This window comes from Melospiza melodia, chromosome 30, assembly GCF_035770615.1.
Source record: "Melospiza melodia melodia isolate bMelMel2 chromosome 30, bMelMel2.pri, whole genome shotgun sequence".
Taxonomy (NCBI): domain Eukaryota; kingdom Metazoa; phylum Chordata; class Aves; order Passeriformes; family Passerellidae; genus Melospiza; species Melospiza melodia.
In genome coordinates, this window is record NC_086223.1 from 112,460 (window position 1) to 137,930 (window position 25,471).

At 62.2% G+C, this 25,471-nt stretch overlaps 1 protein-coding gene across 8 annotated transcripts in view; it reads left to right on the top strand.

Moving 5' to 3' along the window:
- Positions 1-1,100: 1,100 nt before the first annotated feature.
- Positions 1,101-25,471, top strand: part of SRCIN1 (SRC kinase signaling inhibitor 1) — a 57,308-nt gene continuing 32,937 nt past the window's right edge. For 2 of the 8 annotated variants that reach the window (XM_063178796.1, XM_063178799.1), the window contains exons 1-3: positions 15,897-15,960; positions 16,164-16,328; positions 24,700-24,983. In XM_063178796.1, coding sequence (XP_063034866.1) covers positions 16,211-16,328; positions 24,700-24,983 — 402 coding nt within the window. In that variant the 5' untranslated portion in view covers positions 15,897-15,960; positions 16,164-16,210. Of the gene's footprint in view, positions 1,313-6,791; positions 6,855-15,887; positions 15,961-16,163; positions 16,329-24,699; positions 24,984-25,471 lie in introns of those variants that run through there. The other 6 variants (XM_063178794.1, XM_063178791.1, XM_063178793.1 and 3 more) reach the window with 6 other exon arrangements.

Below are 25,471 nucleotides of genomic sequence, written 5' to 3' on the forward strand. Positions count from 1 at the left end.
GTTCCTGCACGCTCCCATAATGGAGCCCTGGGGGCGGCTCTGCCGTTAATGCAGCCATGGGGGCGGGGGGGCTCCGAGGGGGACTCCTGACCCTGCCCTGACCCCGCTCCGCCCCCCCCGGGCCCCCCCGACTCCTCTCTGAGCCCTTCTGAGCCCCCCTCTACACCCCCTGAGCCCCCTGAGCCCCAGGGTTGGGTCCCCACTGGGTGGGTGGCACTGGGTGTGTCCCCAAGGCACGACCAGGCAGAGGCCGAGCCCCTGTCACTGTGTCCCCACCGCGGTGGCATCAAGGGCCGGGCCCCCCATGGCTGTGTCCTCACCGTGGTGACATCAAGGGCTGAGCTGTATCCCCACGGTGGTGGGTGACACTGGGTGACACTGGGTGTGTCCCCACGGTGGTGGGCGCCGTCAGGCAGAGCCCGAGTCTCCCTCAGGGTGTCCCCACGGCTCTCGGTCACCGCTGTCCCGGCTGGCACCCGCTGTCCCCGGTGCCACCGTTGCCAGGACGCGCGGGCAGCCGGCCCAGCCCTGTCCCTGTCCCCGCGCCAGCCGCGCGCTGCCCCTCCCACTTGCCCAGGTGCGCTCGCACCACAAATCCGCCCTCTTTTCCCCAAAAAATCCACCCCTCAGCCTGTGCCACCTCCGGGGACATGCCCGAGCGCTGTCCCCACCCCACCAACAACATCCCCTTCCCCCCCTCACCCCCCTGACGACCCCAAACCTCCGGGGACGGCTCCTCCCTCCCTCCCTCCCTCCCCGTGCGCGCTCCCGCGGGTCCCGCTGTCACCCGGCGACAGCGACAGCGACGCGCGCGTGCCAGTGCTGCCGGCAAATCAGCGGAGAAAGGGAAAAAAAAAACCAAAACAGCAACACCAGGAAAAAAAACCTTTTAAGAGGGAGAGAGAGACCTTTAAGAGGCAGCGCGGGGCCGGGGGCAGCCGTGCCCCCCTCCCCGCGCGGATCCATCATGAGCTAATGTGTTTGTGCCTCTCGTTCGTTCGTTCGTTCGCTCGCTCGCTCCCTTTTGTACCTCGCGGGGCCGCGCGCTCTCCCACGCGCAGCCGGGCGCGCTCCCGGCGCGCTCCCCGCGCCCACTCCCCGCCGCCGCCGCCGCCGCCGCCGCTCCTGCCGAGCCCGGCCTGGCCTGAAGCCCCTTCTCCCCGCAGGAAAGGAGAGGAGGAAAAATAAAAATAGAGGAAAAGCCGCCCCAAAAACCCCAAAAGCGCAGCAGCAGCCTCGGCGAGCAGCAATGGGGAATACACCCTCTCAAGGCATGTCACTCTCACTATGTGCATCCATTCTTAAGTAGCAGGTATTTTTTTTTTATTTGTGTGGTTTTTTTGCCTCCCTTTCCTCCCTCTTCCCCAGCCCTGCTTTTCTCGGTGATGCCCGGGGTGGGGTGAGGGGGGCACAAGATGCTGCCGGAGTTTTGGTGGCCGCCCAGCTGTGGCGGGGCTGTGGCGCTCCGGAGGGGCGTGTGACAAGCGCCGGGACGCGGTGACCCCCCCGCCCCTCTGGGGACAGCAGGGCCGCGGGTGTGGGGTCGGTGCCGGCGGTGGGGCCGCGTTTTGGGGGCGATGTTGCCCCCCCGGAGATGGGGAGCGCTGCGGGCTCTGGGGGTGCTCGGAGGGGGCGGGTGTGCGCCGATGGCCGCTCCAGCCGCCCTGGCCGGGGTTTAACCGGGATGTTTTGGTGGCCGAGCCGCGCTGGGAGAGGCCGGGCTCGGGATTTGTTCCCAGCTGGGCGCGGGGGGAGCCGCGGGCTCTCCCTCACCTGCTGCGTTCGCTTTTCCTCCTCGCTGCCTCTGCCGAGACACAAAGGCCAGCGCGAGCCACCGGGTGGCCCCCGGGGCGACATTTTCAGCATCCTCACAGCACGGGAAAAAAAAAATCATTAAAAAAATATATATAAATAAATGAATCTGGCGCATCCCGGGCTGGGCTGGGGCGTGGGGGGAGGAGGCGCGGAGGGAAACTTAAAATAACTCCGGAGGTGGCCAGCCCTGAGCTGGCGGAGCCTCCGCGGGGTCCGGGTGCCGCCCTGCCCCGCGCCAGCCCCGCGAGGTGACAGCGACACGGGCGGGGGTCCCTTTGTCTGCGCTGGCCGCGGGCAGCTCCGCGCTCCCTCCGCTCTCTTTGTTCTCGCCGTGGCACCGGGGCTGGCGAGCGGCGATGCCGCCGTGCCCACCCAGCCTGGCACCCCACCGGCGGGCACCCAACTCCCCGGGAAGTTGGGCTGGGAGCCGGGAGCGCTGCCGGAACGGGCGGCGGGGCCCTCGGGAGCTGCGCCCCTTCCCGGCGCCCCCGGGGGTGACACGGGGGTCACAGCTCAGGGGAGGGGTCCCGCAGCGTTCAGCCCTTCCCGGGGACCCCAAAGCCGGACCCTGGGATCCCCAAAGCCCCAAGCCCGCGTTCTGGGGGTGCGGGTACTCCCCAGCCCCCCAACCTGGGGGTGCAGGTGCCCCCACGGCTTCCCCATCCTTGGGGTGCAGGTGCTCCCCAGCCACCCCTTTTGGGGGTGCAGGCACCATCCCGAGGGTTCAGGTGCTTCCCAGCGCCCATCTTTGGGGTTCAGGTGCTTTCCAATCCCCATCCTGGATGTGCAGGTGCCCCCACGGCTTCCCCATCTTTGGGGTGCGGGTGCTCCCCAGCCCCTCTGGATGCCCCACGGATTTCCCGGCGCTGGCAAAATGGGCGGGGGGGGCCTTTAAGGCCCCTCCTGTCCCCCCCAAACCCACCCGGCGTTCAGGGCAGCGCAGCCCCGGGGCTGTTCCAGCCCCAGCGACGGCTGCTGACGGGTTTTAATGAGGAATTCATTTCCAACGCGTTAATTATCTCCCACCAGGCTGCCCCCCGCAACGCTCGCCCCCCCCTGGGAAGGGCTCGGTGCCCCCGGCAGGAGCCCCCTCCCCACTGGAGCTGCTGGGTGGGACTGGAGCCCCCTCGGGAGGGCATTGAGGAGCCCCCGGCCGTGGCAGGGCGGTCACAGCGGGCTTTGGTGGCTTTGTGCAGAAGGAGCTGCGGGCTTTGTCCCCTCCCAGCAGGGTGGGATGGGCAGGGACGGATGCCCACCCTCTTTTTTTGGAAATGTTGGTTTTTATGGAACGTCCTGGTCACATTCTGGGGGTGCTGGTGTCCTTCCTGTGATAGGGGAGGGTGGCGACAGCCCTGGCTGGGGACTGACACTTACTGGGAGCTGTGGGCACTGGTGGGGTGTGGGTGTCGGTGACAGGCTCAGCTCTGCTCCCTCATTCAGGAAAACCGCGGATTTCCCCCAAAACGTGGCTTTGCCTTTAGGAAAAAGTGAATAAAGGCACGTCCTTGCTGGGCTGGGGTTGAACCTGGGGCCCCATCCAATCTGACTGGACACCCTGGTGAGGGTGACACCTCTGTCCCCTCACATTGTCCCTTCCCTTCCCTTCCCTTCCCTTCCCTTCCCTTCCCTTCCCTTCCCTTCCCTTCCCTTCCCTTCCCTTCCCTTCCCTTCCCTTCCCTTCCCTTCCCTTCCCTTCCCTTCCCTTCCCTTCCCTTCCCTTCCCTTCCCTTCCCTTCCCTTCCCTTCCCTTCCCTTCCCTTCCCTTCCCTTCCTTCCTTCCCTTCCCTTCCCTTCCCTTCCCTTCCCTTCCCTTCCCTTCCCTTCCCCTCTCCAAAATTCCCCCCAAATTCCCCAAATTTCCCCAAAATTCCCATATTCCCACCCTTCCCATGGCAGCGGGGTGCCCTTGGCTCCGGAGTGTCACCCGCGGTCCCCAGGGGCCACCTCGGCGGGGCAGAGCCATCAGGGCAGGGTTTAATTAGAGCCATCGATTGTGGCCATCGATCCCGCGCGCCCTGGGGACAGCGGCGACACGTGGCAGCAGCACCCCATGGCAGGGGCTGGCGGGGAGGGGACAGGGCCAGGGTGGCGCCGTCCATGTCCCTGTCCCTGTGACAGGATGTGGGAGTGATCCTGGGAAGGGGCAGGAGCTCCTGAGGGAGAGGGAATGTTCATCTTGGAGGAAAGGGGGATCGGGAGGGACCTTCTGAGGTCCCTGACAGGAGGGGACAGGAGGGGACATCAGGCTCTGATCCCAAGGGACAGGGAAAATTTTCGAGCCACTGAGGGAGCTGGGAATGTTGGTGCTGGAGAAAAGGGGGATCAGGAGGGACCTTCTGAGGTCCCTGACAGGAGGGGACAGCCAGAGGAACTGGGCTGTGATCCCAAGGGACAGGAGGAGAGGGAATGGCCACAGTTGGGATGAGAGGATCCCACAGGGCTGGGATGAGAGGATCCTCCAGGTCCTTGCAGCGCGAATCGTTCCATGACCCCATGAAATTCCATAATCCCATGGTATTCCATGTTCCCACAAAACTCGAGCTCCCCAGGGTGAAGAGCTGAAGCCGCTTCCCCAGACTCTGTGGGATTGTCCCGTTCCAAACCCCCAAATCGGGGCTCTGACCCCTCGAGCCAGCACGCCCATGTCCCCAGGCTTTAGCGACATCCCAAATCCATCCCCGGGAGGATTTTCAGTGCTCTGAGACCCCTCCCTCCCCTCCCTCCCCGTGCCAGCTGCAGGTGCTGTGGGACTCGAGGGCTCTTCAGGCTGAGCCCTCCCCGATCACAGCTCGGGGACAATGAAACTTTGCTGTCAGCTGGTTTTATTTTATTTTTATTTTATCCCTCCCCCCGCTCCCTTTCCACTTTCAGAATACATGCAAATGATGGGGTTTGGGTTTTTTCTCAATTTTTTAAAGATTTTTTTTTTTTGAGATTCATCTCTAGCAGATGATGGAGAGGGTGGGAGGAAAAGGAAGGGAAGGGAAAGGAGGGGGACAAAAACACTTCGGGGTTGTTTGTGTTGTTCTCTCACTGCTGAAATGTTCTGATTGCGGAGGCAGAGGAGGAGTTCAGCGATCCGGGAACAGCGAAAAGCTGGGAAATGTGGGAGCTGCATCCCAGCCCCAAACTGGGAAATGTGGGACATGAATTCCTGCTGTAAACTGGGAACTGTGGGAGCTGCAAACTGAAAACTGTGGGAGCTGCATCCCAGCTGTACACTGGGAACTGTGGGAGCTGAATTCCAGTTCCATACTAGGAACTGTGGGAGCTGCATCCCAGCCCCAAACTGGGAAATGTGGGAGCTGCATCCCAGCCCCAAACTGGGAACTGTGGGAGCTGAATTCCCGCTGCAAACTGGTCCTGTCGGGGTGTGTCGCTGTCCCCAGGTCCTGTCAGGGTGTGGCGCTGTGCCCTCCAGAGGTGCCCAGGTCCTGTCAGGGTGGGGCGCTGTCCCCTCCTTCCTCCGCTCCTGCTCCGTCCCTCCCTCTCCCCGTCCCTCCCCGCGGTCCCTGCCATCGAATCCAGGAGCGCTCGGGGATTTTCAGCCCATCCCGAGCCGCGAGAGCCTCCAAAGGACTCTCAAGGACACCGCCATGGAGCCTTCCCTGCCTTCTCCTCCTCTTCCTCCTCCCCCCCTGCCAAGCCCCGCTCCTTCCCCCGGCATCTCCCAAATCCATCCCCGTCCCCGCAGGTGACACAGCTCCGTCCCCACCCCCGAGGGTCTCAGGTGGGCTCTGGGCTCCTCCCCCCCCCCCCCCCTCCAAATCCCGTAAAATTCTCTGCAGAATCCCAGGAATTGGCGCTCACGGAGGGCTTGGGGCAGGATGGATTCTCCATGGGGTCACATTCCTGGAATTTGAGGGAATTTTTGGCTGCCCCATCCCAGGAGAAATAACTCAGGGGAGTGAAAATTGGGAGATTTTCCCAGCTTTTATCTCTCTTCCATCCAAACTTTGGGAAACCTAGGTGTTCCCAGGGCAGGTCCCAGCCCTGAGGTCATGCAGGTGAGGCCAAGATCAAAGCTTGGGAATTCCCAGGCTTTGGAATTCCAGCTGGGAATTCATTATTCCAGTCAGGAATTCATTATTCCAGCTGGAAATTCAGGATCCTAGTTGGGAATTCATGGTTCCAGCAGGAAATTCACGATTCCAGTTGGGAATTCATGATCCCAGCTGGGAATTCATGGTTCCAGCTGGGAACCCAAGCTGGGAGCACCCCCGGCCCTCCCCCCAGAATCCCAAGGACAGGATTGGAGAGCTTGGTTCTCCCTGGAAAACCGAAGGAGCCACTTTTGGCCTCCCCCTTTCTCTTTTCCCCCTAAAATTACCCAATTTTCACCTCTCAGGTGTCATGAGGGAGAGGAAGGAGATTCCCCGCAGGTTTTCCTGGCAGGTTGCAAAACGCAGCATAAATAATTCATCCCCTCCTCAATTATCAAAACAAAGGAATGAAGCGAATTTCCGAAGGATTTTCCACTCACATTCCATGGTTTTTATTGGTTTTTTGTTTCCCTGCTTTTCTCACCCCTCGGAGATGATTTACTCACGGAGTGGCTGTGAAATTCCTTCCCAGTTTTCAGATCCATCGCCAGAAGCCTCCAAAATCTCTTTTTGGGGGTGAAACTGCCCCAAAAATCCAGGGGAAATGGGGATAAAAGGGCTTGGCCAGGTTTTTCATCCTCTGGGGAGGTTTTGGGGTGTAGGAAAGGTGGTGGATCCCTTTCCCACCCTATTCCTGGCAGAAAAAAGGGATTTTTCTGGAGTGTGTGTCCCCTCTCGCCCTGTCCTGGTCACCCCTTTCCCACCACTCTTTTATTTCGGATTTTTTCTCTGTGTTTCGCTTGCTCTGATTAATTTCTTTCTTTCCCTCCATCTGAATTCCCGGGGAAAAAAAAAAACAAACAACAATAATAAAAAATTCCCAGCTGGAATTTCCCAAATTCATGAATCTCCTCCTTTCCTGTCCCTACCCAGGGCTCCATGGAATTGCGGGCGGGAAGAAGCCAGGACTGTGTTCCCTTTGTTTAAAGTCTCCAGGTCAGTACCGGGGGCCGACAGCGTCCTCCCCTTTTCCCTGGATTTCCCTCACTTCCATGATTTTCACTCTTTCCCTGCCCCTCTCCCAGGAGCCGGGCCCGTGGTGGGTGAGGGCAGCACCCAGAGCCCCAATTTTGGGATGTTTTAAAGGGTCCCACTCATTTTTGGGATGTTTTAGAATGTCGTGCCCAGATTTTGGGATGTTTTTAGGAGGCTCCTGCCTGGATTTTGGTTGACATCCATGGTCGAGGCGTTGCTTCCCAAACTTTTGGTGGAGGACAGGATGGATTTGTGGAGTTTTATGGTCCTGGAGGATCCCTGGTGATCCTGGAGAGATTTTGGGTGTTGCTAAAGGGATTCCTGGTGTTCCTGGAGGGGTCCTGGTGATCCTAAAAGGATCCTTGGTGCTCTGCCTGTTTTTATTATTTTTGGGATTGTTTTTGGGATTCAGCGGCGATGGTTTTTTGGAATTCAGCGGTGATGACTGTTTGGGATTCAGTGGCTAGTTTTTTTTGAGATTCAACAGTGATTTATTTTGGAATTCAGTGGTACTGCTTGTTTGGGATTCAGCTGTAGTGTTTTGGGGGATTCAATCATGATTTTTGGGGAGATTGCGTGATGATGGGTCTTTGGGATTCAGTGGTGACTTTTTGGGGGTTCAACTGCAATGTTCTCTTGGGATTCAACGGTGATGCTTCTTTGGGATTCAGTGGTGACTTTTTTGGGACTCAGTGGTGATTCTTTGGGATTCAGTGGCGATGGGTTTTTGGGATTCAGTGCAATCCTAAGGGATCCAGTGGTTGAATGGCTCAGGCAGCTCCTGGAGGTGCCAAACCCAGCACAAGGAGCCACGGCAGAGAATTTGTAGGATCTGTGGGATTTGGGGAATCTTTTCCAACCAGGAAGGCCCCTCCCGACCCATCTTTCCCCACCAGCCCCGAACCAGGGCCCACAAACCTTTGGTGACACCTCCCGAGTCACGAGCGCCAGGGTGACATCCCGAAGGATGCTGATGTGGGATCAGGAGCGAGAATTATGGAAAAAAACCACATTTTCCCGACCCTTTGGAACATTTTCCCTGCCTCCCGTCTGCTTTTCCGCCTCTGTCTGGGGGATGAAAGCGCCGCCGCGTCCTGGCGGAGGTGACAGCGCCAGCGAGGCCACCGCTAATGGGGACATTAATGAGTTTTGTCTCCCGGCCCCAAAGCGCCTCCTGACCCTTCCCGAGGGTTGCGAACACCTGGAGGAAACCTGCGTCGCTTTCATCCAGCCCGGAAAAACCCTGGAGCGGCCAGGGAGGGAGTGGAGGTGGCTTTTGTCCCCAAAAGTCCCCGGGTTTTGTCACCGAAGTCCTGCTGAAGGTGACAGGAGGCGGCTGGGATGGGATGAGCTGGGAATCCTGTGTGGGAATGGTGGGAATGCTCATGGGGAGAAGGGGTGGTGGCCACAGGTGTCCCAGAGCAGGGGACAGGGGAAGGGACCCGTGGGACAGGGGAAAGTGTCCCCATCGCATAGAGACAGGCTGTCCCCAACCCTGTGGGACAGGGGAAGGGATTGTCCCCATCCCACTGGGAGAAAGTAAAATATTGTCCCCAACCCCGTGGGACAGAGGAAGTTTGTCTCCATCCCAGTGGGACACAGAAGGGGTGTCCCCAACACCGTGGGACAAGGAAGGGGTGTCCCCAACCCCGTGGGACAGAGGAAGTTTGTCCCCATCCCAGTGGGACAGGGAAATGTCCCCATCCCCCGGTCCCCACTGCGCTCCCCTGTTCCCGGCCACCGTTTGCCTTTTAATTACAATTATCCAATTAATGCTCCTCCCCCACGGGCTTCTTCCTCCCCTCCTTGCAAAATTGGGGCACAACCAGTGGCATCTTCATCCTCCTCGTCCTCCTCATCCTCATCCACCCTGTCCTCATCCACCTTCTCCTCATCCTCCTCATTCTCATCCTCCTCATCCTGTGCATTCTCCTCATCCTCCTCCTTATCCTCACCATCCTCATCCTCCTTATCCTCATTCTCCTCTTCCTCTTCCTTCTCCCCATCCTCTTCACCCTCCTCCTCCTCCTCCCTGGAGCTGTCTGAGCTCCCCGTTCCCTCGCTGGCTCCTGGCCCCGGTTGCCACCTGGCCACCCTCGCTTCCCCCTGGGGATTCCGGGGTGCATCCACAGGTGATCCACCCCAGGGGAAGCTCGGGGTGCAGTGAAATCAATTCCCCGGTAGAAATCCCCGAGTGGAAACAATTCCCGGTGGAAATTCCCTGGAATCCGTGGCCTGGAGCTGCTTTTGCATCAGGGAGAGCGGGCTGGGGCCGGCGCTGGCCCTGGTGGATGAGCAGGTGTCCGGGGGCCGGGGCAGCGCCGAGAGCTCCCCAAAATAGAGCCAGGAGCGGGGGGAGAGGATGCGGCCCCGGCTCCCCGCGGCTGCTCCTGCCAGAGCCGCCTGACGGCTGCAGCGTCGTCAGAGCTGTACCTATAATTACTGCACCTATAATTACCGTCTGATGTGCCGCAATTAGAGCCCCCGCCGGCAGAGGAGTTGGAGCAGACAGGAGCGGCCTTGGCTGCCTGAGAGGGCTTCCAGCCCTTACTGGAGCCTTCCAGCCGTTCCCAGTTCCTTCCATCCTCTCCTGGAGCCTTTCAGCCTTCCCAGAGCCTTCCAGCCATTCCTGGAGCCTTCCCGGAGCTTTCCAGCCCTTCCCGGAGCCTTCCAGCCTTTCCCGGAGCCTTCCAGCCTTCCCAGAGCCTTCCAGCCATTCCTGGAGCCTTTCTCGAGCCTTCCAGCCCTTCCCGGAGCCTTCCAGCTGTTCCTGGTTCCATCCAACCCCTCCGGTTCCTTCCATCCCTTCCCGCCCTTCCAGTTCCTTCCAGCCCTTCCCAGTCTCTTCTATCCCTTCCCGATGCTCTCCAGCCCCTCCTGGCGCCTCTTTCCAGTTCCTTCCAGCATTTCCCAGTCCCTTCCATCCCCTCCCTGTCCCTTCCATCCCCTCCAGGTGCCTCCACCTCTCCTGCCGTGCCGGGAGATGAATTTTGGGAAAGGTGCAAAGCCAAAGGGCTCAGCCCCGTACCCGGGATCTGCGGTGTTGGTGGGGAATGAGATCTTTATGGGCTCTTTCTGGGATCTTTATGGGGTCTTTGTGGGATCAGGGAACGGTTTAGGATGGGAGGACCTTCAATCCCACCAGGCACGGCCACCTCCCACCATCCCAGGTGCTCCAAGCCGCAGTGCCCAGCCTGGCCTTGGACACTGCCAGGGACCCAGGAGCGCCCACAGCTGCTCTGGGAAGGCCATCCCCGCCCCTCCCCACCCAAAATCCCCTCCCGAGTCCATTTGTCCATCTGCGACCCCTGGCTCTGTAAAGTTCTGCAATCCCAGAAGGGTTTGGGCCGGAAGGGACCCCCAAGCCCACCCATTCCCATCCCTGCCATGGACAGGGCCGCCTCCCACCATCCCAGCCGCTCCAAGCCCTGTCCAAACTCCTGTTTCATCCCTCAAACCCCAAATCCCCACTCTCAGCAGGGATCCCTCATCCCAAACCACAGGGCTGAGCCTCCCCTCCCTCCAAACACCCCAAATTTTATTTTTATCAGTGCAAAATCCTTACACACAGCCACAGAAATTCCCCAGGAGTGCTGTGAGCATCCCCCAACTCCCTCATTTCCTTCTTCCCTCTCCTATTTCCCCCCCAATTCTCGTTTCCTCACCCCCATCTGCCCGTGTCCAGTTTAAACCACAACTCCCAGCCCAGTTTAAGCCACAACTCCCAGCCCTAGGCGAGGTTTTAAAGCTTTTATCGGAGCCCAGGGTCTGAAATTCACAATAAAACCCAACAAATAGCAATGATTCAGAACCTCTCCGCTGCAAAGAGCCAGACCAGGACCTCAATTAAGCCATTTGCAAATCGTTAATTTAAGAATTGCTCTCGGATGCCTTTAAACCGCTCCCTCCTGCAGCTTCCAAACGGGTAAAGAGCGCGGGGATATAAACGGAGAGGTCGGGAAATGCTGATTTAACGGCGGATTTTGGCGCCGGCAGCAGCTCCGGACGCGATTGAAATCCCGGGGCTGCCTTGGGAGGAAAAGCAGAGGTCCCCAGGTGAGGTGAGAGCTGCTGGGGCGTCCCCAGGGGACGGAACTGGAGAGCCAAACCTCACCTGCCTTGAAAACTTCAATTTATTTCCTCTGGATTTAACCATTTCCAAACCCCCAGCGATGCCAGGGCTTTTCCAGGTGTGTTGGGGCTTTGGAAATGGTTAAATCCAGAGGGAATAAATTGAATTTTTTAAGGCAGGTGAAGTTTGGCTCTCCAGCAGCATCCCTGGAGCGGGATGGTGCCAGAGTGACCCCCTGGATTTATCCCATCCTGCAGATTGTCCCCTGGGAGCAGGGACAGCCTGGCAGTGCCACAGCCAGGAGCTTTGACATCTCTCCTGTGGCATTTGGGATCTTCCTGCACGAAAAGGGGAGAAAATCTGCGGCTGCCTCATCCCTGGGAGTGTCCAAGGCCAGGCTGGAGCAGCCTGGGATGGTGGGAGATGTCCCCAACCATGGCAGGAGGAGAACCTTAGTGTTCCCTCCATCCCAAACCCTCCTGGGATCCTTCCAACTACCCCAAAGCTCCGTGAGGAGAGGATTTGTGCCCCCAGACCTGTTGCTGGGGCTTTTCCCTCTGCCCTCTCCCCAAATCTGGGCTCTCCTGGCCCGGACCCTGCTCCCAGCGCTGCCGCAGCCGCTCCTGGCGTTTGTCCCATCCCCTTCATCCTCCCACGGGTGGATTTTGGGATATTTTAAGGCAGAGCCGGGCACATCTCCCGATCCTGCGGCCGCTCCGAGCGAAGTGAGCAAAGGAAACGGGGAAGAGGATCTGGAGCAGCGGGGCTTGGGGCCGTGCCAGGGCGCCGGGTGCAGGCGGTGGGCGCCGGGCGCAGGGCGCCAGCCGGGCCCCGGAGGTGTTGCTGCAGCCCCGGGAGGCCGTGCCAGGCTCCGCTCGGCTCCGGGGAACGAATTCTCGCTTCTCCAGGAGGGGCTGGGTTCTGCCACCAGCTGGGGAGCAAAACCCCAAATCCACAAATCCACGGGCTGATCCAGAGGGTGCCGCGGGAACAGCTTGGGATGCGAGGCCCGTGGGAGGCTGGAGGGGACCTGCGGGTGCCAAAATTCCCTCGGCTCCACCTGGCACCGCTTGGCAGCTCCCGCCTGGGAGCGGCGCCGGGCGCTGCCAGCGCCGAGGGCGATGCCAGGCTCGGCAGATGTTGCCCGCGGATCCGAGCAGGCTGAGCCATCCCCGCCACACCTCCGGCTGCTTCTGCTCGGGCTTTGAGGAGTTTTTGGTGTGATTTGAGAACTCTGCAGCCGTCACTTGGCTGGGTTTGATCAGGAGCCGCATTTCCGGGCCCTTCAGCTGTGAAAGGCTCGGAGCTGCGCGGTGCCAAGAGGTCTTTAAGGATTTTTTTTCACTGCTTAACTCAGTTTCCTCCCGATCCGATACCTCACCGGCACTCGCAGTCTCCTTTCTGAGTGGAAGAGGTTTTTCTGTCCGCCTGGAGAGGGGTTTTTGCTCATTCGAGACCCCCCGAGGGTTGGGCTTGGGTCTGGCATGTCCTGCCTGTGCTGCTGTCGCTGTTCCTGCGGCCTCCAGCGCTGCCACCCCTGCCTGGGGGCACAGCTCAGGGATTGGGGTTGTGGTGCCAGGAGTGGGAATTTGGGGATTTAGAGATTTGGGGAAGTGCTTCCTGACCAGGCTCTGACATGGCACCGCCCAAGGGAATGGGCAAATCCGTCCTCACTTGGAACCGGTACCCATGAAAGGGACACATCCATCCACACCTGGCACTGCCATCCCAGAGGCAATGGGCACAGCCATCCCTACCTGGCACTGCCCAAGGGAATGGGCACAGCCATCCCTACCTGGCACTGCCCAAGGGAATGGGCACATCCACCCCCACTGGCACTGCCCAAGGGAATGGGCACATCCATCCCACCTGGCACCCCCAGCCTGCCTTAAGCCATGCTGGGCACAGGCTGATCCAGCCACGGGCCGATCTTTGTTGGCCTCCCAGTGTCCCTCCCTCCTGGGTAACCCCTCTGTCCCTCTGTGCCATCCCCGATCCTCCCCCTCCAGGGCTCCGTTTGTCCCCATCTCTGGTGGCCGTGCTGGTGACACAAAGGCCCCTCTGTGCCACTGTGAGGGCACCGCCTGTGTGAATATTGCTCTATAGACTGGGAGAGGGCACAAAGCCCCGCTGTCTGTGCCAGCTCTGGGAGGGGGCCTGCATTCCTGATCCGTGACTGTCCCACTGTTCCCACCCCAGCTCTGGTCTGTGACTGTCCCACTGAGTAAAGCAGCACAGAATCTGAAAAATATAAAAGCTAAAACTTAGGGCATGGTGAGGAGCTCCGGGATTCACCGAGGGATGGGCCAGGAGCGGGAACGGAGCGAGAATGGAGCGGGAATGGAGCGGGAATGGAATGAATGGAGCATCCAGCGGCTCTTCAGGAGCTGCTGAGAGCGAAATCGTGTCCTGGAGCGCAGGTGTGAATGCGGATGTCTCACCCCGACGTGTCGGAGCTGCTTTTAGCAGCTTTTTCCTGGGAATTGCCTCCTGGTCACGCTGCTGCTCCAGCGGTGTCACCAGCAGTGGGCGACACCTTTGTCACCACACTGCCAGCTCAGGGTTGTGCCGCAGGGAAGTCACCGCCTTGGGAGAGCCCGAAGTGGGAGGAAAATGGGATTTTGGATTTAAATCCAGGCCTTTCCCTCCTTCCCAGGGGGTTTCAAGGTGCAGGGAATGGTGGCACTTCCCCTGGGGACAGCTGGACCCTGCTGGGGGACTGTCCCTGTGCTGGCACAGCAGTGCCAGGCACGGGTGATGCTGGCTGGGATCTATCCCGGGATAAACCTGGGTGCTGGAGCTGCCCCTGGCTCCTTCCTCCATCCCGTGGCATTTGTATAATGCATTATTTTACAATTTTTATATTTATGTCTATGTGTAAATAAGAGGAAATGAATCGCAGTCTTGTTTTTTAACCTTGTTTTGATTGGAGCGTGGCAGCTCCCATCCCTGTGGAATGGGGGACCGCGGGGACAGTAGGTGACAGCGAGGTGGCAGCTCATTAACCCCTCATCAGCAGCGCCATCACGATTAAAAGGTCACCGCATCCTCCCAGCCGGGTTTTCAGGGATCAGCGGGAAGGACAATTAATCCTCGTCGCGTTTGTCTGCCAGCATTTTCCCGGTAAAATCTCCGCTGTTCCCGAGTTTTTCCAGGGACAGGGAGCGCCTTCCCTGAAGCTGCGGGTCCTGAGAAACGTCCCGGCCCTGTCCCTGTCCCTGGCCCTGGCCCTGGCCCTGGCCCTGGCCCTGGCCCTGTCTCTGCTACGTGTCCTTGGTCACCTCTCTCTCCATTTGTGCATCCAAACTTTTTCCCCTTTTTTTTTTTGGTGAGCAATTCCAGCATCTCCTCCAGGCAGGAATCAATCTCACATGGATGATATTGGATATTAACAGGGGAATGATTCCCTCGGCCCTAAAGTGAGGGAGAGAAGGGGGGAAAATCCCCCGCGGTGCGTGTGGGGTGCGGGAACCGGCCCGGAGCGCTCAGCTGCGAGGAGAAGGAATTTTTTGGGAAGGTTCCTGGTGTCGTGAGTGCCGCCTGTGCCACCTGTGACTCACGGCTGCGGCTGCTGCGGAGCCTGGAGGGGCTCCAGGAGGAGCTCAGGGCTCTGGAGCTTGTCCCTTCTTGCCCTGAGCTGGGAATGGGGAGCGCTCCTGGGCCCGCCCCGTCCGCGCCTCAGTTTCCCCCATGTCAAAAATCGGGAAAATCCAAGGGGGGTGTGAGCATTCCTGAATTCCCAGCTCTTCCCACCTGGAGCCACCTGAGCTGCCCAGGGACGTGTGGAGTCACCGTCCCTGCAAGGGGTTAAAGGTCACGTGCAGGTGGCGCCTGGGGACACGGAGACACATCAGCCCTGGGGAATGCTCGGAGGGCTTTTCCAGCTATTGATCCCACATTCCAACACTTTTAATCCTGTGGCATCAGCATTTGGACTGAAAGAACCCTGGGGGGGGGGTGGTCACAGCCCTATAGGGCGGGCTGAGGTTGGGTTTGGGGTCCCTTTGGCTGGGGCAGCATCTCCCCGGCACCCTGGGGGTGACACCGAGTGAACCCCCCCCCAAAATGTGGGGACAGGGATGGTTTTATGGGTTTGGGAGGAGCGGGAGGAGCAGGCTGTGTCCCTGAGGTGTTCACTGCTCCTCCTGCCTTCGGGATCATCCCCTCACCCTGGGAATTTTGGGAATGGTCAGTTCTGTCCGTGGAGGTTGTGGCCTGACCCTGCCCGCAGTGACCAGCGCCGTGTCCTGGGGACAAACCCGGAAAACCGCTGGGGACAAACCCAGAAAACCGCTGGGGACAAACCCGTAAAAATGCTGGAATTCCTTCCCCGAGCTCCCCGGGGCATCAGCCACGGGCTGGCAGCGAGGACATTTCAGGGTGTCTGTGCCCAGGGGTGGGCAGCTCGGTGCCGTCAGGGACATCCTGGCTCGCGGGACCCTCGGGGTCGGCTCCTGGCGGTGGTGGCAGCTCGGGCAGAGCCCCGCGAGTGTCACCGGCGGGGACACGGGGAGAGCAGTGCGACAATCCGGGCGCTGATGGCCCTGCCCGGCTGCTGGCACTGCCCGGCCCATGTGATGCGTTTGAGGGGGCACGCTGACATTTCCAGGGGAAGGAGGGGGAGAAAAAAAATCCCGGGGGGACCCGCAGGGAGCTCCGGAGCGGCGGAAAACAGAGCGAGAACCGTCCGCGCCCAGCGGAGCGAGCGGAGGGACAAAAGCAGGGGGAAAGTTGCCAGGGCAGGGCCAGGATGTGAGGGGAAGCGATGGGAGCTGGCGGAGCAGCGGGAGCGGGGAACGCCGGCCGCGGAGGCGGCCCTGGGAGCCCCTCGGTAGCGCGGGGAGCGGAGCGGGGAGCGCTCGGCAGCAGCGCGGCCTCGCTGCGGCTCCGCTCCCCGGCGCGGAGGACCCGGCGCTGGGTTTGAGGTGACGGCGGCGGCGCTGGATGCGAGGTGACAGCCGCCGCACGCCCGCGAGGTCGGAGCTGCGCGATCAGGTCGGTGCCACCACCCTCCCCTCGCTCGGTAACGAGCCCACCCCGCGTTTAATTCGCACCGGCAGCCAGCGCCGCCCGATCCGGCTGCTCGGAGCCGACCCTGCCGGGCCCGGAGCGCGGCTTTAAATGCCAAAAATGCTCACGGAGCCCGTGCCCGGCCCGGGTTAAGCAGATGCGATGAGCTGCGTGTGTTTGTCGCGCAGATCGGCGAGCCGCGCTCCGAGCCGAGCCGCCTGCCGCTGCCCCCGCGATGCTGCCCCGCTGGGCAAAGCAGCCCCCTGGAGCCTCACCCCGAGCCGCGGCCAGGCTGCGGGAGCCGGGCAGAGCCAGCGAGCCCGGGGACTACCGGCTGCCAGCGCTGCTCGTGGGTATGGACCGGGGGGACGTGGGCATGGGGGGAGCGCGGGGTCCGCAGGATCCAGGGATGAGCTGTGCCCTGGGAGTGATGGATGGGGTGGGCGGGGTGGTACCAGACCCTCACAGGGGGCTCTGGAGCGGCCTGGGGGTGGTCCTAGACCCTCACAGTGGCCTGGGGTGGTCCCACACCCTCAGAGGGGGCTCTGGAGTGGCCTGGGCAATGTCCCGGCCCCTCACAGGTGGACACTGCCCGGGGAAGGGATGGATGGTGGCCCCAGCCCCCCGCAGATGGGTCCTGCCCCAGGAAGGGACAGAAGGCCCAGCCTGGGGACAGTGACAGCCCCTCACAGGTGGGCTCTGGGTGGCCTGAGGATCCCAGTCCCACACAGGTGGGCTCTGCCCAGCAGCTGATGGATGGTGTGGGCTGGGGTGTGCCCCAGCCCCTCACAGGTGGGCTCTGGGATGGCCTGGGGGTGGTCCCAGCCCCTCACAGGTGGGCACAGATGGGGTGGGCTGTGCCGTGCCCGGCTCTGAAGGGAGAAGGAGAAGGAGGAGGAGGAGGAGGAGGCGCAGGGCTGCAGGCAGCTGCTGCTGCCCTCCTTTTGCTTGACTAAACCGCGCTGCCTGGCCAGCTCTGGCTGCCGCTGGTGGGAGGCGGCGGGCGGGGGGGACGCGGCTGCACCCCCGACGTGCCCGGTGGGGCAGGAGGGGACAGCAGGGGACAGCAGGGTGCGCGGTGGGGCAGGAGGGGACAGCAGGGGACAGCAGGGTGCGCTCGGCGGGCCGAGGGGTGGCACGGCGCGCTGGCCTTGTCCTCGTGTCACCCGCAGCGTCTCGAGGCGCGCTGTGCCACCACCCTGCGAGGGAGCGGCTCGGTGTCGCCGTGCCCTGCGGCCAGGGGGATGTGTCACATGTCCCCGCAGCGTCCCTGTCCCGTGGCCACTCGGGCTGACAGCGAATCCTTGCAGGATTTCACCCCGTGTTTTCCATCCCTGAGCACGTTTTGCTGCCTCTCGGAGGCCTCAGCCGAGGCTCTGAGATATTTTTTTCCCAGCTTTTCTGATTTTTAACGAGCTGTGACTAACCGGGCTGGCACGGCAGGCGGTGACCAAGCACCAACGTGCTACCTGTGCGCCCAGAAATAGGGGCTGCTCTCCACACCCCCGCCGGGAGCATTGCCGGGACACCCACCCAGCCTTTCCCACGCCTGGCAGTGCCCAGCTGCCAGCAGGAGTCACCCAAAGGGGCAGTGCCACCCAAATCCTGCCTGGAGGGTGCGGGATGGCAGCTCGGTGCTGTGGATGGAGCTGCTGAGCTCCGGGGTGGGCTCCGAGCCCATCGTGGGGGTGGCAGAGCCAAGATTTGGGCGAGTTGGGTCTCCTGTGCCAAGGATGGAGCTGGCTGTGGGATTGCCGTGGCCCCAAAGCCTCTGAGCCAGGAAAAATCCCCTCCCCGAGTGTTCCCTGGTGGAATTGAGCCCTCTGGAGATCCAGCCTGGTGGGCAAAGAGTGGGAAATGCCCTGGGCTTGGCATGGGCCCCTCGCCTCCTGGCTTCCCTGCGAGGATTCATCCCTCATGGAGAGAGATTTGGGATGCCAAAGGCCCCGTGCCCGGCTCTGGGCTTTGCCCTGGCAGCTGCTGGTGGCCGCAGGCCAGGCTGGAGGGTCACAGTCCCTTCTGCTGCTCCTTCCCATTCCTCCTGACATGGAGGTTTGGATGGGATTTTTGGGAAGGAATTCCTCCCTGGTAGAGCAGGGAGGGATGGGATGGAACTCCCAGAGCAGCTGTGGCTGCCCCTGGATCCCTGGGAGCATCCCAGGAGCAGCCTGGGTCAGGGGGGGTTGGCTCTGCTTCCCCAACAGAACTGACACGGCTGAGTCACGGCCCCACATCCTGGCCTGCCCCACATGGAGCCTGTCAGGACCCAAAATCCTGGGAAAATCCTTTCAATTCCGATGGCGTTTCCCCCTGCTCCCACCCCGGCTTTGACCCCCTCCCCTCTCATCAGCCAGACTCGAGTCATTCCCTTCTGTGCCTCAGTTTCCCCGTGCCAAGGGAGGTCCCCGGGCCATTCCCATGGCAGCTGCCAGGCCCCGGCTGTGCCGCGGGGGTGGGGACGAGCCCACAAAGCTCCTTCTGTGGGAGCCGCCAGGAGCTGGCCAGCCTCGCCTCGCCTTTATTTTTATCCCGCGTCCCCAAGCTGCTGGCACGTCCCCAGCCCTGCCAGCCGAGGATGTCACCCTTGCCAGGGCACGCAGGGCTCCGTCTTCTTCCTCCTCGCGGCTCTGCCCCGGGCAGGGATGTTTTCCATCCGCCTGGAATGCCACTGGCTCTGTCTCCAGCCAGCGGCCGGACACGGAGCCGAGGGCAGCGGGAAGATTTTTCCCATCTCTCACAGCTGGATTTTCTCCTTCCCTCTGCCCCTTATCTTTCCTTGGCTTTCCAAGGGAAACAGGAAGATTTTTCCCGGCTTTCCCAGCTGGAATTTGCCCTTCTCTCTGCCCCTCATCTTTCCTTGCCTTTCTGAGGGCACTGGGAAGATTCTCCCAACTCTCCCAGCTGGAATTTGCCCTTCCCACCACCCTCTGCCCCTCATTTTCCCTTGGCTTGCTCCTTGCTGCACAGCTCCAAGGGAGCATCCAGGTGTGCTGGCCCTTCCCTTGGCACTGGATCCCCGGGATTTTGGGAGGTGAACTCGTCTCCCGTCTCCATGTGGGCGCGTGGGCGCGATCACACCCGGTGAGGTGGGAAAAAGTGGCGGCTGCTTTTTCCAGGGCCGGCCAGATGGGATTTCTCCCTCCGCTCCGGGTTCTGACAAGTGACATGCAGGATCTATCCGCCTGGCAGGGCAGCGCCACGGGACGATGCCAGCTGAGCTCCGAGGAGCTGCAGCCTCGGGCCGAGCTCCGTGTCCCGCCGCAGCTCCGGGGTGGGAATTTGCGGGATGCAGACGGCGCCCGGGGCTGGGAACGGGCACGATCCCAGGATTTCACGTGGAGAATCCGGACTGGCACCATGAGCGGGCACAGTGCCCCTGCCCAAAGCCAAGCGGGATCGGTGGGGTCCCGTCTGGGAAGTTCCCAGTGGAACTCTGTGTTTGTGGAGGGGTTGGGGATGTTTAATTTTCCGCCGTTCCAGTGGAATTTGGGAGTGAAAGGCGCGGCGGGGAGCCCGCTGAGCCCCGGCAGGGATCCTTGGGAAGGGGGAATGAGACGGGAGAACAATTCCTGCATCCCGGGAGAACAATTCCCGCATGCCGGGGGATATCACGGGAGGTTTGTCCCCTGCTGGGTGCTCACGGTTCCCTGCGGGTGGCCTTGGCGTCACCTGGCTCTTCCCAGGGGATTTGGTGGCTGCTCCATGACCCTGGCAGCTAGGGGAGGGTGGGGGATTTTCATCCCGGTCGCCGCCGGCTTTGGCTCCTGTGTCGCTGTGAGAGGGACAGGACACCCTGCAGTCCCCTCACTTCCATATTCCCGTCCTGGGATGGACGCTGGCTCCGCCCCGCTCCAAGGCTGGAATTCCCTGGGAATTGCCTTTGAGTGGCCAGACCTGGCCAGGGCTGGCCCCGTCGGGGACATGGCGGTGGCAGGAGAGGGCACACCGGTGTCCCCCAGTGTCACCTGCCGAGTCCCTGCTCCTGGGAATGGGTTTGCTCGGAGAACTTGAGCATCTGGGCAGCTCCCAGCACTTTTTTGGTGTGAGGAGGGGTCCTGGGGAAGGCCCTTGACCATCCCAAAATGAGTGGACACCACAGTGGCCGAGCCAGAGACAGGGGCAGCAAGGCTTGGACGGTGACTCTGAGCCACCTGGAGTGGTGGAATCTCCCTGGCCATGGCAGGGCTGGGATCTGGCTGGTTTTCCCACCTCAAACCACTCCATAATTCCCTGATTTCCCAAAGGCCCGACTCTGTCAGTGCGCGCATCTCCAGGGCCGGCTCTGCAGCACCACACGAGTTAAACGGCGCGGCGCAGGAGCTCCCCCCGCTCTCCCCACGCCTCCTCCCACCCCCGGCAGCGCGGCACGGAAGGGGTTAGCACCGGGCAGGGCTCCGGGAGCCGGGCAGGCTCGCTGGGCGCCGGGCAGTGCGGCAGTGCAGCCTCCGGGAGGAAGCGGGAGCATCCCGCTCTTCCGGCCGCGCTAATGGCCGGGCGCGGGGGAGCCGCATCGCCCCGAGGGGCGGCCGCCCTCCCGGCTGCCTCTCTCCCCAAATGCACTCCCCGCGTCCCCTCCCCTCGCCCCTTTGTGTGCGAGCGCTTTCTCGGGCGATTTTGCACGCTCCGCTGATCGCTGGCCGCGACCCGCGCGAGGTTTCGCTGCCTCATGAAGATTTATGGGACTGCAGTAATAAACTGGGTTTGAGACGTTCCTCCGGATGATAAAACCCCGCCGAGCCGCTGCTAAAGGGGGGATCCCAGCCGGATCCCGCAGCCGCTCCGCTTTTTGGGGGCCTTTCCCTGCCCTGTCGCTCAGCAGCTCCCGCCAGCGCCGTTCCTGAAGATTTCCACCCAAACCGGTCGCTCCGGTCTCGCTGTTTTCCCGGGAAGGACGCGATGGCCGTGCCCTGCTAGCAGCCCGGGGCTCCGGCCCCGGCACGGGTGACACCTCTGCTGGCAGGTGGGGACGATGGGTGGATGAATCGGCAAAGAGAACCGCGTTCCCTCAACCTCCCTCTGCTCGGAGAGGGGCTGGCCAGGATCTACCGCGGCATCCTGGCCGTGGTGGGAGCCCTGCGCCCGGCCAAGGAGCCGCCCGCAGCCCCGGCCGAGCGGAGCGCTGCCCCCTCCGTGCCCCCGGAGCCGCTGCCCGGCCGCCGTGGGAGCCGCGCTGCGCCCGCGGGTAAGCGAGGGGACGGTGCCGGCGGGGGGACGCGGCCCGCGGGGTGTCCCCAGGGGCTGGGCTGGGCTGGGCAGCGCGGGCAGGCTCCGGACAGGCTCTGCCACCCCAGTGACCTACTTGGAAGCAGCCTCGGGAAGCACTTTCCAGGGATTTGCTGCGCCCGTGTGCGGACTGCTGCATTCCTGAACTGCTGCAGGAGGAGGGGAAAAACTTTGTGGGGGATTTGAGGTGGAATTGCCCCCAGGAGGGAAGGATTAACAGCTGTTCCTTCAACCTGGCCCTGAGGGTTTTCAGGTTCATTTCCCCGAACGAGCGCCCCAGACAGTTTCCTTGCGGGACCATCCCTGCCCGCTGCGGGTGGCATCCCCTCTGGATGGGATCTCTGGTGGCGTCTCTGGAGCGCTGACACGAGGCCAGCGCACGTGGCTGTGGCGACTTTTTCTCCCCTCGCCCCGGTTGGGCTCACGGATCAGAACCTTTGCGATGTTGCGGGGTCGGGGCCGCCTCATCCTCGCTGTTCCGCTCCTCCGTGCTCCTGTTCAGATCATCCCTCGGAGCGGGCGAGCGGGGCAGGCGCGTTCCGCTCACGGAGCGTGTAATTGGGGAGCGGGGAGCTGCATGCTGATTGCGGGGCGGGAGGGGCCGGGAAGGAGCTGCGAACGCGGCCTCAGCCCGGCGCCGCTGCAGCGGGGCTGGAGCAGGGACCGGGAGGTGGTGGGGGGAACAAACCCCCTCTGTCACCCCAAAAATCCCCGTCCCTGCGGCTCCCTCCGGCTCCGGGAGGGAGAGGAGCTGCAGCTCCTTCTGCTGCAGCTGCGGCTGGCGGCGTTTGCCTTCATCCTCATCCCCGGGCACAGAATTCCCGTGGGACGGGAGGAATCCGGGAGTTCTGCGGCGCTCGGGACCCGGCGTTCCCCAGGGATGGTTTTGGTGCGCTCGGAGCACAGCGGGGCCGGCCCCGGCTCCGATCCCCCGCCCCGAGCAGGCTCCTGGCTGCTCCCGAGGGTGCTCCAGAGCTTCCCAAGGGCTCCGAGGCTGTGGCTGCGCTGGGTGTCGGGTGCTGGGTGCAGCTCCTGCCCAAATTTCTGCCCTGGGGTCGCGGAGCCGGTGCTGGGGAGAGCGGCCGAGGCAGGGGAGGAGTTTTCCAGCTTGGATTTGCATTTCCCGGTCAGGACCGCGCGTTGTGGGGCTGTGACGGGAGCGGGCAGAGGGGCAGGCGGCTCCTGGGGGTCCCGGCGGGGTCAGGACGAGCTGCTCCAGCGGGATTGCCCAGCAGGGCTGGAGCTGGGCAGCCGCTGGGAGCCCGGGGCGATGCCCTGCCCGCGTCCCCTCGGCCTGCAGGGTCCCCTCGGGCCGCTTCCCCCGGGAGAGTTTGGGGTGTTTGGCGGGGTGGAGGTGCCGCCGTCACCTCCGTGGTGCCACCGTGACCTCCCCGGTGCCACCATGACCTCCCTGGTGTCGCTGTGACCTCCCCGGTGCCACCATGACCTCTTTGGTGTCACCATGACCTCCTCAGTGCCACTCTCACCTCCCCACTGCCACCGTGACCTCCGCAGTGCCAGGGCGACCCTGTAGAGCGAGGGAGGGACAGGATCTTAAGCCCTTGCCACATTCCAGCTCCGTTTTCTGGGAAAAGGGGGGGACAGCCCGGCCAAGGTGACATTCGGTGACAGAGCTGGCAGGGATGGAGCTGCACCGGTGGATTTTGGAGGAGGGAAGGCTTTGGGATGTTCCCGTGGCGTTTGTGAGCGCGTGATGTCCCCGCTGGGCTGGTGACAAAGCTGCTCGTGCGACCTTGATTGGAGGAATCGCGGCCGTGGCCCCGCTGATAACGCTTTCTTATCAGTTTGATATCAAACCGATCTGCCGGGCTGATAGATAATTGAGGGTAAAGGAAACAAAAAAAAAAAAAAAACAAAAAAAAAAAAAAACCCACAAAAAAAAGGAAAAAGGAAAAAAACCCTCGCTGTGATTTGTTTACCGGGAGCTGGGGGGGAAAAGCAGGAGATGAATTAGATGAATTATGGATCAAGGTTAAAAGGGGAGCAGGAGGGGGAGGCTGAGCCCCCCGGAATGAGCTGCGGAATTCACCAGTGGTGGCAAAGCCAGCCCCGTGGCCTCGGGCCAGGCTGGCACTGCTCCAGACTTGGGGACAGCAGCTCCCAGACGGCGTGAGACCCCCCCAAAGTGGCTTTTTGGGGTGCTGGAGCCGCCCCGCAGGGGGATGGGGCTGCGCAGGGGCCGGGGGCTGCGGGGTGGCCTCGAGCTGCGGGCACCGAGCGGTGCCAGGCGCTGGCAGCGTGCGGGGACTTCCAGGCATCCATCGGCTCCGCAGCTTCCCTGGAAGGCAGATCCCAGCGTGCTCGGAATGAGTTATTAGCGAAAGGACGAGTCCCTGTCACCTCTCAGCGCCTGGGACCCTCTGTCTGTCCCCCGGTGCCCTCTCCTGCCTGCCCGGGCTGGGCTGAGCCCCGGGAAGGGTTTGGGATAGGGCAGAGCATCCCAGGGATGCCGGGATTCGTGTTCCCGGGCACCGGAAAGGAGCTGGGATAAGGGAGAGCATCCCGGGAATCCCGGATTTGGTGCACAGGGCTGGGCTGAGCTCAGGGAAGGGCTGGGATGGGGCACAACATCCCGGAGAACCCAAATTTGGTGCCCTCGGGCACCGGAAAGGGCTGGGATGGGGCACAACATCCCGGAGAACCCAAATTTGGTGCCCTCGGGCTCCGGGAAGGGCTGGGATGGGGCAGAGCATCCCAACAATCCCGGGATTGGTGCCCGCGGGCCGGGCTGGCTCCTGTGAGCAGTGGCTGCAGGATGGGCACTGAGCCCCCGCTGGGGTCTTTGGGGGGACATGAGGGTCCTGTCCCCCCTCCCCAGTGCCTGCACACACAACCCTTCCCCCACCCTGCCTGATTTCATTTTCTTTTCGCTCTGTCCTGTGTCCTGTGTCCGTGTGTCCGTGTCCCCGTATCCCCCGTGTGTCCGTGTCCCTGTCCCGCGTCCCGTCCGTGCTGTTTTCAGTCACCCAGCGCTGTTTCATTCCTGTTTTGCTCCGACCATCGCGGCTTTGGTGGGATCCCAGCCCCGCACCCCCGGCCCCTCTGTCCCCGCTGTCCCCTCATCTCCTGCCGCGTGTCCGGGAGTGGGGACAGCGCTGCCACCGCAGGGGATGGACCCGGCACCCACCCCCTTCCCCGGGCACCCCACTGAGGGGTAATCCCAGTGTGTGCACCCCGCTGATCCCACTGTGGGCACCCACTGATCCCTCTTTGGGCACCCCACTGACGGGTGATTCCACTGTGTGCACCCCATTGATCCCACTCTGGACATCCCACTGAGGGATGATCCCACCGTGTGCACCCCACTGAGGGATGATCCCACTCCCAGTGAGGCTCTGCCATCTCTCCTCGCTGAAATCCCCCTCCCCAACTCCAAATCTCAACCTTCAACCTCTGCCCCATGGCCGGGGACTGTCCCCCCGTGCGTCCCACGGCCGGGGTCCCTCCCTGACCCCGCTGTGCTCTCCCGGACCCGCACAGATCCCGACAGGGCGAGCTCGCACATGATCTCCGCGGACGATGCCGAGTACCCGCGCGAGTACCGCACCCTGGGCAACGGCACCCGGCGCTTCTCCAACGTGGGGCTGGTGCACACCTCGGAGCGCCGGCACACCGTGATCGCCGCCCAGAGCCTGGAGGCGCTCACCGGCCTCCAGAAGACGGAGATGGAGCGCAAGCGGGACGCCTTCATGGACCACCTGAAGAGCAAATACCCGCAGCACGCCCTGGCGCTGCGCGGGCAGCAGGAGCGCCTGCGGGACCAGGTGAGAGCCATGGCCCGCAATTGGGGGTGGGAGCACTGGGAGGGGCTGGAGGGAGGGGAAGGGAGCGAGGGGGCGGTGGGTGTGCGTGAAAAGGGGGTGGGCGCGGCAGCGATGGGAGAGCGTCCTCCGGGGGTGAGGAAGGGAATATTCCTGCTGCGAGAGAGGGAACATTGCAGGGGTGAGGAAGGGAATCCTACAGGAATGAGGAAGGGAATCCTACAGGTGTGAGGAAGAGGATTCTCCAGGCGTGAGGGAGACAGAATTCCAGGTGTAAGAAGGAGAATATTCCAGGGGTGAGAAAGAGAATATCTCAGGGGTGTGGAAGAGAATCTTACAGGGGTGAGAAAAGGAATTCTCCAGGTGAGAAGGAGAGAATTCCTCAGCCCTGAGGGAAGAATCCCCCAGGTGTGACAGAGAGCGCTGAGTGTGGGGAGCAGAACCCTCCAGGTGTGGGGAACCGGTGCCATCGAGCTGCTGCACCCCCCAAA